This window comes from Piliocolobus tephrosceles, chromosome X (genome assembly GCF_002776525.5).
Source record: "Piliocolobus tephrosceles isolate RC106 chromosome X, ASM277652v3, whole genome shotgun sequence".
NCBI classification, from domain to species: domain Eukaryota; kingdom Metazoa; phylum Chordata; class Mammalia; order Primates; family Cercopithecidae; genus Piliocolobus; species Piliocolobus tephrosceles.
The window spans coordinates 73,911,536-73,923,551 of record NC_045455.1 but is presented as its reverse complement, the minus strand read 5'-3'; the positions used below and the strand labels follow the sequence as shown (position 1 = coordinate 73,923,551).

Genomic DNA, 12,016 nt, shown 5'->3' with positions numbered 1-12,016 from the left:
GGTGAGGGAACTTCTCTAAAACTGTTGCAACAGAAAGTGGCCCCTGACACAAGACATGCTTGTATTAACTAAATCTGTGGACACTGTGCGTCCAACCCTTTAAATTTTCAGCTGCTGCTAGAAGAGAAAAAGCAAAGAAAAGATGTGAATGATTCCCATTAGGTGGCATCCCCTCTGAATGATTCAAACACCAGCAAAGGCAGCCCAGACAATTCATCACACTGGCAGCACCTGCTCCAGAGGCCCAGAGGTCTCTATCTGTAGAATAAAAACACAGGTGATGTTTCTCTTCTACCCACCACCGGGTTTCTAGCTCATTCTCATCTTCCTCTTGGAACTGACTCTCCACTCCTTTTCTTCAGATTAACATTTAACTGCCATGATTAATACGCTCGTGCTAGCATTTACTCCCATCCTGACTAGTGCTATGACAGGGCATATGCAGCGCCCCAGGTAAGCTTTCTTCAGAGTCAATCATCTAAGAGGCTCTAAATTATTTGGCAATTAAGCCATCACTGTGTTCCCATAGAACTCTGGCATTACAGGTTTGCCACTTGCAGAAAATCAGGAAAAAAAAAAATACACACACACACACACACACATTAAACGCATTCCACCCAAGCAGCACAATGACCAAGCAAACTACAATGGACATTCACAGACAGACATATGCAAGCCGCTAACAGGATCCATAGGTGGCCCCACCCTCCCGCATTCAGGCAGTGGCTGTGCCTGCTTACCTAGCCGCCTGGGCACCAGGTGAACTGGTTTAGCTCTGTTCTGCTCCTTCCACTTCTCCAGGTTGGCCAGCTCCTGTTCCGCAACTAAGCCAGGTGAGAAATATCAAATCGTCAGTTACTAGACTTCTAAAAGAAAACCAGTCCCTTCGAAGCATAAGAAACAACTATTAGAAGGCAATTAACTACATATGAGCGTGAGTGAGCAAGACTTCCAGGTTAGAAACACAATATTCAGCCCTGACCCCTGTGTGTCACCCTGGGCCCGGCCCTGTGGCACTTCTCACCAAAAATCAGCACAGAGGGTTCAAATTTGAAAAACCACCTGGGCTCCTACTAAAACAAAGAAGTCTAGATTTTCCTACCATTCTGGCATTTTTAAAACTCTGTATCAAGTTAATTTTTAAAGTTTCCTATAGAAAATGTGTGCAAAACTAGAATATTTTCATGTCAGTAAGAACTTTCCACACACAGGTAAACATATCCCCAGAGAATTCTGATGCCCATACTCGCTTCATGTTCAATGCTCCCCAAGTTTACTGCAACTCCAGGGAGCAAGGGCTCGGTGCCACAGGTGGGGACCCTGACTCTGGTCCAGACCGCCATGCAGAGTCGGTTTCCTGGGGAGCTGTGCTCATTTCCTTAATGTTCACTGTGCACGGCAGCAGGGGGCGCCAGAGAGAAACTAGTTCTGTCACTCCAGCGCCTTCCCTTATCTCCTCATGAGACCTGTTTCAAATGTCCATTACTAGAAAAACAAATTCTGAAACATTTCAGAATCCAGACCACATTGAGACTTAAGCTCCTGTGAAGTATTTAAATCAAAAACTTGTAAAATACTAGATCGGCTGGCAGTTCCCGTAGTCCCTGCATGGCTGTGATTGTCATATTCTGCACTGACCCACTGTCCCACCCGGAGCTACATGTCTGGTGGGGACTCTTTAGAGTGCTTTTTCCCTTTTGTGCCTTTCTGTCCATCATTAGTCATGAAGTTAAATTTCGTACCAATTATCTAATAAAGGAGACCATCGAATTTCGGCATTGCCCCACAGCTGGACTTGAACAAGCCTACTATTTGTGAACTAAATGAACTTTAGTTCTCTTCCACCTCTAAAGCATAATGCTGTAACTTTAAATAGCATTTATATTTACCGTACATCAATTAAACATGTTATGCATACATTAAGTACAGAGAGCACAAAAACGAGTAAGACATGGTCCCTGCCCTCAAGGAGGTTTATTGGCAACAAGTGTAAAGTTGTTCAAGCCAGTAGAAATCCAGGATCTATTATCGTGTCATCAGTTCTGTTACTAATGTAGAGAAACAAACTTAGAAGTGTTAATAGAATATTTTTAAAGGTATAATCAAAACTGCTGATGTTTAAAAAAAAAAACTTTATGAGATTTGGTGAGTCTATATAAATCAGAAAATAAAAATACTTCACACCAAAATAAACCAATTGTAAAAAGAGAGAAGCATTCTGAATGTTAAATGAATGGCTATACGTACTTCTTTGTATCTGATTTCTCCGGTTTACATTTGGTGCTATCAAGGTATATGCACTTGTGCTAAAAGGAAAAGGAAAACAAAATACTTATTACCATGAGAAACTACCAGTGCATATAAGCCACCAGATATTTTTCCTTCTATTATACTGTATTTATGATCATTACCATCAAATAGGCACCAGGAAAGATAATCTTCTTAAGACCCTGATCTGTTCTCTGGGACCTCACAATCTTGATGTCAAAGTAAAACAAAGGACATGACCAAATATGAAAATATAAAAAATTCGATGAAGAGTGACAAGTGACTAGTTGGTATACTGTTCTTGTAGGGCTCCACCGTTCCTCTAGGTGGTGCTCGTGAGTAAATTCCTTTAAGATTGCTTTAGATTGGCATTCTCTTTCATGTGACCACACCGAGGTACAGGAAACGTTGGCGCATTTTTTGTTCCCACAGACTGAGCGTAGAGGCCATTTGCAATGCAGCCACCTCCTCTTGATGACCTGAGTAGCTAACTGGCTTTTAGGCTTTGACTTTTCTAGGCCTATGTCCACTGGGTCTCTTCTTCTAGGGACACAGGTTGAGCATAATCAGGGCCTGGGAGAAGCAAAGAGTCATTTCAAACAGGGGAATCAGGGAAGACTTTGTAAGCAAAAATATTCAACTCTATGACACTAGGAAGCTATTAAAATATTGTGAGCTTTTGAGGGCAGAGAGTGTGCTTGATTGATGTGTATTCCAAGCCCCTGGCACAGTGTCTGGCACAAAGACACTGGCTGCTTGATAAATGTGGGCTGAATTAAAATAAAATGATGCTACAGACCTAGGCTGTGAGTCTGTGTTGGTGTGGCTCTTTTTTGAGATGATGCATGTGATCCCACAAGAGCATGAATACTTCGTTAAGCAAAAATATAGCACAGCAACAGACTGCAGCATACGTGTAGGTACAGTTTTAAGAGAAATGCTGTGGATAAACACAACCAGCTTATAACTGTAGGATTTAAGGGGGGGGGGGGCGAATCCACCCAGATACTCTTGGAAGTCTCTCTCTTCTACCTGAATATACCATTTCAAAGGGCAAATTAGCAAAGATTGAACGGTAGAGGCCAAAAGCACTGATCAACAGAAGCCATTTCCTTCCTTATCTTATTATTTTTCTAGCAGCTAGCCTTCAGCCAGCTTCAAACTGGGCTTTAATTTTAGACTTGCAAATGTGAGGTATGCAACAGCCTTTGCATGCAAATGAGGCTGCTGGATGCCCAATTACCTAATGTATATCAGCAGACGTTGCATGTGTAGCCTAGCATGCATACAACGTTATGAATACAAAATTAGGAGGCTGCCACTGGAAATTAATCCCTTGTCCATTGCATATTCTTTGTACACCCTAAGAAACATTTTTCACTCCTGAATTGCCAGTACTTTATAGGAGCTTGGAAGCTGCAATCCTGTAGGTAGTCCCTGGAAACTTGAATATGGTGCAGTGGTGAGCCATTCTACAGAGACTGAAAGCTTGAAAACATGAGATACTAGATGTAAATGTCCATCATGAAATTGCTACACAATCTTCAATGTCTGCTAACATTGTGATATAGAGCTTTTCTCTATACCACAGATTTGACTATACTCCAGATCAGTAGTTCTCAGCCTTTATCGTGCATCATAATTACCAGGAGGGCTTGTCTGCGAGCTTGAGAGTTTCTAATTCAGTAGCTCTGCGATGGGGTCCAATAGCTTACCTTTTTAACGAGTTCCAAGATGATGCTGTTCTTGATCTAGGTACCACACTTGGAAAACCACTACTATAGAGCAATCAATCCTATCTTAGAACACTTAGGATAAAAGAAAACTTAGGGATTCATAAATCACTGGTAAAGACAGAGGTTGAATCTCAGACCACAGATCACCAGGTCAACTGAGCAACAGTGATGAGACTCCACTCTAGGACTTTTGACTTAGTTATCTGTCTGCAGCTAACTTTTCAAATCAATGTGCAAAGCGTAAAATATGACCATCCTTTAATTTTAGCCCCTTGATAGACTTCCAAACCATGCAACCTACTTAACTGAGCACTTATTATTATGGATTTATTACATTAGGGGCTTGTAGAGAATGAGGGAAGATTCCAAAACAGGGATACTAATCACTTTAACAGAACTTACACCTTAGTTAGGAACAAGTCAAGAAAACACCAAAGCACCCCACGAGAATATCCAACCACTCAACATGAGTTCTGGATGGGGAAAAAAAACAAAAAAAGAAATAAAAAATAAATTAAAAAAGAATATCCAAACAAGTCTTAAAGTGGGGTGATGTAAGTACTCAGAGATCCAAAACAGTGGAGATTCATAGAGACCTCAGAAGAGTAAAAAACCGAATAGCACGAAATAAGAATAACAAGTTGAGGCTCAAAGAATAGGATCTGAAACAGTAAAAGTGTTTCTTTGCCAGGACTTTGCCAAAAGCAGCTTCACAGAGAATTTTCCAAGTCCATGAGTCTCTCTTACAGAAATTTTGCAAAAGGTTTGGAAAGAAAAATAAATTTGTTTGTAAAAGATTGTAGTCTACAGTATCTAATCTGGTTAAGTTTTTAACTCTGACATCATACTAGAATCTTCTGTCTTAGGAATAGGACTTCAGTCAATCTATGGCCAATGTGTGTAGCCTACAGGTACCTAATAGAGAAACGTAAAATAAAGGGAAAGAGTTAGCTCTGAATTTAGAGGGTTTTTACTTAAAGCATTTTAGCATAAACCCAGGCAGTGGTCCCAGTAATAAACATTTTACGTACATTTTACATGAATTCCTCGGCAACCATCTTAACAATATTTTATTGACTGAAAATGCCAAATCTAAAACATGTTATAATGGTCCCAAGAAAGCATTGCCAAGTAAATGGTAAGGAACTTAGCTTCTATTTCTATTTCTTAACATAGGAAGAAGAGCTTAAGTCAAAGGATATGCTTTTTATTTTTTAATATCATGTGTCAGAGTGTAATGCCTTCGTAGATACACATATTCATCCCTTCTTTCTTAGCTTTCTCTTGACATGAATAGCAAGTATAATTTATTAATGTTTTCAGCCAATTAGATTCTACCCATAGCAAAGGCCTTTGCTGTTTTAACCTATGTGCTATCTCTTTCAACAGCCTGACTCTCAAAGCTGCTGATCTAGACAAGTCCAACAACCAACATTTCGTATTCTCATTTCCTGATTAAGCAACATTCAAGCCACTGAAATAAATGTATATATTTGAAAATGAGTCTCCTTAATTACCTCATTGAAATTTAATGAAATATCTCAATTTGTAAGATTGTTTTCACTTTCCAACAGCGCACATCCATGAGATATACTAAGGGAGAATATATGAAAGAACAGACAAGATAGAACGTTTTTCTGCACCACAAGTAACATAAAATAAAAAGATATTCGAGAAATGTTTGGCCAAGTGCAGTGGCTCATGCCTGTAATCTCAGTACTTTGGGAGGCTGAGAAGGGTGGATCACTTGAGGTCAGGAGTTCAAGACCAGCCTGACCAACACGGTAAAATCCCGTCTCTACTAAAAATATAAAAATTTGCTGGGCGTGAAGGTGCATGCCTGTAATCCCAGCTACTCGGGAGGCTGAGGTAGGAGAATCGCTTGAACCCAGGGGGCAGAGGTTGCAGTGAGCTGAGATTGTGCCACTGTACTCCAGCCTGGCCGATAACAGAGAAACTCTGTCTCAAAAAAAAAAAGAAAAAGAAAAAGAAAAGCAATGTTTTCCTTGTGAGGTCTCTTGAGTTACACAACTGCATCTTGTGTGTACATTCTTGCATAATTTTTATAACCTTTTATCAACAAGTACTCTGAAAAAACTGTTATGTTGAAGTTATCAAAACTATCTTGGCAGGCTAAAAGTATTACATAACTATATCCCCTGGTGTATATAAACTGCACCAGATGTAATTTAAATTTCTAATTAGGAACAACACTGGTTTGACTGAAAAAGAAATGTAGTTAAGAGCAAAAGTTCAGAAAGAGAAAATTAAGTGAAAAACATAATTTCAAGCAGAATAGTAGACATGTAAAGTCTACAGTCCTACAAAAAGTTGGTTTGAAGTTTTCATAGTTCAAGAAAATCTTATCCTTGGGTATACATAAATTGAAAAAAAAAAAAAAAAAGACTTGGGGATAATCAAAGGCATTTGGATACTTACCTTTCTAGACAAGACATTCCATATTGGTTTTTGTTACATGACCTTCAATTTAGGAATCTGAAACTTACTGTTTTCAGTCAACACTGAGTCAAAACTTTTGAGGCATTTAGGTTTCCAAAAGCTTTTTCATACATAGATCAAATTCCCAAGAAAAATAGAAAACGACAAGACCAGGCTGAGCGAATCGCCCTTGACCCCTAAGCCTATATCATACCATCCCTGATCAAGTGTTCCACATCTCCAGTGCGGAAACGTTTATGAATTGTCTTTGGCCTCAGAAACTACAGAGGCTAAGACACTCTATGCACACCCAAGAAGATAATGTGTAATTGATTAGTTCTTTCATCAATACAACTCATAGCTTCTGTTAGAGGGCCGAATAGCCACACAGTGGGTAAAGATGGATAAATACGCAGAAAATCATCAGGGCCTTTGTTTATAGGATGCCTTTAAGAAAATTAGAAGCACACACACCCAGGATCCCATGGCTTAGTGAGACATTGTAAATTCATGCAAACTAGAAGAAAAGTGCTGCTTCTTTCAGGTGGAGGTAAAGACACATGGTTTGGTATGTATCTCAGCCACAAATCACACCTTAGCTAGGCAAGTGTGTGTAGTCACCAATCTGCGCAACCATATAGAATGGACCTGAGATGATGTATTTCTTCACTTAAACACACACCCATAAGTAAAATCCACACAAAAAAAAAGTTAGCAAGAAGGAGTCACACTAAAAACATAAAGAGTGTATACGAAGTACAATATTGTAGAGGCTCACCATCTTTAAGAGGGCAAAAACCAATGATGGGACCATCATTGAGATGGACACCAATTGGTAGGTATACTTACAAAATGTCTTATAACTACTTCCTCAGTAAAAATAACTATAAGAAATTCATATTTTTAAAATAGAGATGTCAGGTCTGGGATTTGATTGGATTCTACTTACAAGCTGTTAAGTTAGCCTGTTACTGTTTCACAGACACTGGCAGAAGACATGAAATTCCTGGATCAGAGACAAAGACTTTATTACTCATGGCACAGTAGGCAGCATGAGCAACAGTTTATTTACATCTATTCTCTCTGGCCTCCAGTCTTACGGTGGGAGCAACAGGATGGATGCTGCACACATGGTGTGTTTGCATTGCAGCTGAGGAAATGCTTGGGGAATACACCATTTTTACAGATAGTAAGTGAGCCTGGTCTTTGTCCTGGGAGAACAAACCTCATCTCTCAAGGTTCCCAGCTAAATAAACAACTTCCCATTATTTTTATTAATAGACTTAGAACGGATTATGTCTATGTCTCAAGCATTACTCAAGGTTATCTATAACTTAAGAAAAAAACACAAATGCAAGACATAGTGATGTATTCCAAAATCTGTGCACAGAACATTTAGAAATGAAATTCATGTTTTCTTTCTGATTTTGAAAGAAACACTTGTAAATTCAGAAAACTATTTTAGAAACATTAAAAAGTCAGGCATAATCCCACCTCTCAAAGACCACAGTTACAATTGTATTTGGGTGAATTTACTTTTCATCTATGTTCTATACATATAATTACACAGTTGCAATCATATTTTAAGTACAGTTGTACATCCTGCTTTCATTTATAAGTGGTTTTCCTAATTTGATTATATATGTAACATACTTAACGCTCAATGGCTACATAGTATTTCATGACATTGGTGCATCATATAACCACTCATCTATTGCAACTATTTCAATTATTCACTATTACAAATAATCCTACAGGATGTACAAAGCATAACACTTTCAACAGAACATTATGCAGAAGAAAACGCTAACAGTCCTCTGAAATCTATACTCTAAACAGGTAGGTGGGCTACATTTAAACTTTTCTTCCTAAGATATCCTATTTACATTTCAAAAATCTCAGAGACAACATAATCACATGATTAATTTCCACTCTCATGTTTGACTCCCTTTATTCTTAAACCAAAAGAGCTGTAGGCCCTACCCAACATTCACTCTCACTTCCTCCTTACTAACAGCACTTTTGTATTATTCAGACAGACAACGTGCCCAACTGAAAGACTACAGCCACCAACCTTCTGTATAGTTAGGTATAATTATGTGATTAAGTTTGAGAAATTGAGATATAAGTGGAAGCCACTGAGAGGGATTTCTAGAAAGGCTCCTTTAAATAGTGATAGACAATAGAAAAAGCTGTTTTGTTACTTTCCTTGTTCCCGGAAGGTTGAAGTGGTAGCTGGTGCTCAAGCAGTCAGTGAGGCACCAGCATAAGGAAGACATGATCAGGAATGGCAGAGCAGAAAGACAGAAGTAGTCTGGGGCTCTGTGACCATGAAAACACCACATCAGTGGTAATCTATTGCTGTACTGCTCAACTTCAAAGCCTAATTCTGTTATTTCCTATCTGTACAACTTAGAGCAAATTATTTAGTTTTTCTATTTTTTCACCTGTAAAATCGGGATAACTATACACTTCATAGGATATAAAGTGCTGTGAACCCCGAATATCTGAGGCAGGCCTCAGTCAATTTATAAAGTTTAAAGTTTGGATGCGGTGGCTCACGCCTGTAATCCCAGCACTTTGAGAGGCCAAGGCGGGTAGACCACGAGGTCAGGAGATCGAGACCTTCCTGGCTAACCCGGTGAAACCCCGTCTCTACTAAAAATACAAAAAAAAATTAGCTGGGTGTGGTGGCGGGCGCCTGTAGTCCCAGCTACTTGGGAGGCTGAGGCAGGAGAATGGTGTGAACCTGGGAGGCGGAGCTTGCAGTGAGCTGAGATCGCTCCACTGCGCTCTAGCCTGGGCGACAGAGCAAGAAGACTCCGTCTCAAAAAAAAAAAAGAAAAAGAAAAAGAAAGTTTATTTTGCCAAGGTTGACGACGCAGGACGCACCCATGACACAGCTTCAGGAAGTCCTGATGCCATGTGCCCAAGGTGGTCAGTTTGGTTTTAGACATTTTACGAAGACATGAGACATCGAAGAACGTATGTAAGATGAACATTGGTTTGGTCCAGGAAGGCACGACAACTGGAAGCAAACGTGGGACAACTCATAGCAGGCAGGGGGCTTCCAGGTCATAACAGAGAAGAGACAAACAGTTGCATTATTTTGAGTTTCTGATTAGCCTCTCCAAAGGAAGCAATCAGATACACGTTTATCTCAGTGAGCAGAGGACTGACTTTGCATAGAACGCAAGGCAGGTTTGCCCTGAGCAGTTCCTGGCTTGACTTTTCCCTTTAGCTTAGGGATTTGGGGACCCCCAGGTTTCTTTTCATTTCACAGTGCTTAGAACAATGCCAGAAAATAACAAATATTCTATTATAGTTTCCCATTATTTGTATTAGATCAGCCATAGACTACCTACCTTCAGACTTATTTTATGGGAGAGAAATAAACAAAGACATAGGTACTTACTTAAGATAACCTAAGGGGACATCTATTGCTTTGTATGTAATTATAATAACTATATATAACATATACGACATCTATTTTAGATGTAATAAAACTTAGCCCTGAATCACTAGGACATCTCCTTTCTTCATGCTGTGACTGATTCCCTTTGCTGCATCTTCTTTCATAAATATATATCATTAAGTTTCTTTCTTTATATTCCTGTTTCTGGCTCTTCCTTTTAACAACTGTATCCTGGTTCCTGATTCTTTCCTTTGAATACTAAGGACCACTGCACGAAACAAAGTAGTATTTATAAATAATACATCTTAAAAATTAGTACATATTTTTTCCCCTGTAAGTGGTAGCATGATTCTGAGACCAGGCTTTTTTCATTAAATTATTTATTAAAGAATAATGTACCTGCAGAAAACGGCACAAATTTTAAGCATACAGCTTCATAAGAAAAGCTCTTTTACATTCTCCAGGTTCCAAAAGAGAAAAGGAAAAAAGTAACAAGAGGCACAATAAGTTTTAGAATATCACCTAAAATTATTATATTTCCCCCAATGTCTTAAGAAATTTTAAGCCTAACAAGTAAATATTATTAAAATGAATACCCATATACTATTTACGTATATTTACCAATTGTTAAATGTTTTCCCACATTTACTTTTTCTCTTTTAACCACATGAAAATAAGCTGCAGGGTCATAACACATCATCCCTAAATATTTTAGCATGTATCTCCTAAAAACAAAAGCAGTCTCCTACTTAAACATAATATCATTGTCACACCCAAGAAATTTAACATTAATATTGCCTAATAGTCTATATTCACATTTCCAAATTGTTTCCATTTTAATATTCTTCCCTACCTTTACCTCATCCTAGATCCAGTTATGGATTACACATTTTGTTTGACATATGTTTGTAGACTCCTATGTGTTTGTAGACTCCTATAAGATCAGACAATTTCATTGACTTTTTTCTTTCTTTCTTTCTTTCTTTCATGACTGACATATTTGAAGAGCTCAGGTAACTTTTCTTATAGAATGCTTCACAATTTGGATGTAAGGAAATGATTATTTCCTCATGATTAGATTAGGTTACACATTTTTTTTTTTTTTTTTTTTTTTTTTGAGACGGAGTCTCGCTCTGCCACCCAGGCTGGAGTGCAGTGGCCGGATCTCAGCTCACTGCAAGCTCCGCCTCCCGGGTTTATGCCATTCTCCTGCCTCAGCCTCCCGAGTAGCTGGGACTACAGGCGCCGCCACCTTGCCCAGCTAGTTTTTTGTATTTTTTAGTAGAGACGGGGTTTCACCGTGTTAGCCAGGATGGTCTTGATCTCCTGACCTCGCGATGCACCCGTCTCGGCCTCCCAAAGTGCTGGGATTACAGGCTTGAGCCACCGCGCCCGGCCTTAGGTTACACATTTTTAAAAACAGTACTAGATAGGACATGTTATCCAAGATGCCACTGTGAGAACAAAGGTTGTTTCCTTGTGCAACTAAATAATAAGCCAATGTGAAAAACAATATCTGTCTATATGATGGAGTGCAATCACAATTTTAAACAAAGATTAGAAAAAGAGTATCTGTCACCTTCTACTGGCAATAGAAATCAAAGGGCATTGTATTTGTCCATTCTCATGCTGCTAATAAAGACATACCTGAGACTGGGTGATTTATAAAGAAAAAGAGGTTTAATGGACTCACAGTTCCACATGGCTGGGGAGGCCTCACAATCATGGTGGAAGGCAAAGGAGAAGCAAAGGCACATCTTACATGGTGGCAGGCAAGAGAGAACGTGCAGAGGAACTACCCTTTATAAAAGCATCAGGTCTCATGAATCTTACTCACTTAAGAGAACAGCACAGGAGCCGGGCGCGGTGGCTCAAGCCTGTAATCCCAGCACTTTGGGAGGCCGAGACGGGCGGATCACGAGGTCAGGAGATCGAGACCATCCTGGCTAACACGGTGAAACCCCGTCTCTACTAAAAATACAAAAAATTAGCCGGGCGAGGTGGTGGGCGCCTGTGGTCCCAGCCACTCGGGAGGCTGAGGCAGGAGAATGGCGTGAACCCGGGAGGCAGAGGTTGCGGTGAGCTGAGATCCGGCCACTGCACTCTAGCCCGGGCGACAGAGCAAGACTCCGTCTCAAAAAAAAAAAAAAAAAAAAAA

General features: G+C 39.5%; 1 protein-coding gene across 1 annotated transcript in view; it reads right to left on the bottom strand.

Annotated features, from left to right (window-relative positions):
- Positions 1-642: 642 nt before the first annotated feature.
- Positions 643-12,016, bottom strand: part of EPSTI1 (epithelial stromal interaction 1) — a 24,233-nt gene continuing 12,859 nt past the window's right edge. The window contains exons 2-3 of the mRNA XM_026454250.2: positions 2,248-2,306; positions 643-824 (exon numbers count right to left, since the gene is read on the bottom strand). Coding sequence (XP_026310035.1) covers positions 643-824; positions 2,248-2,306 — 241 coding nt within the window. The remainder of the gene's footprint in view (positions 825-2,247; positions 2,307-12,016) is intronic.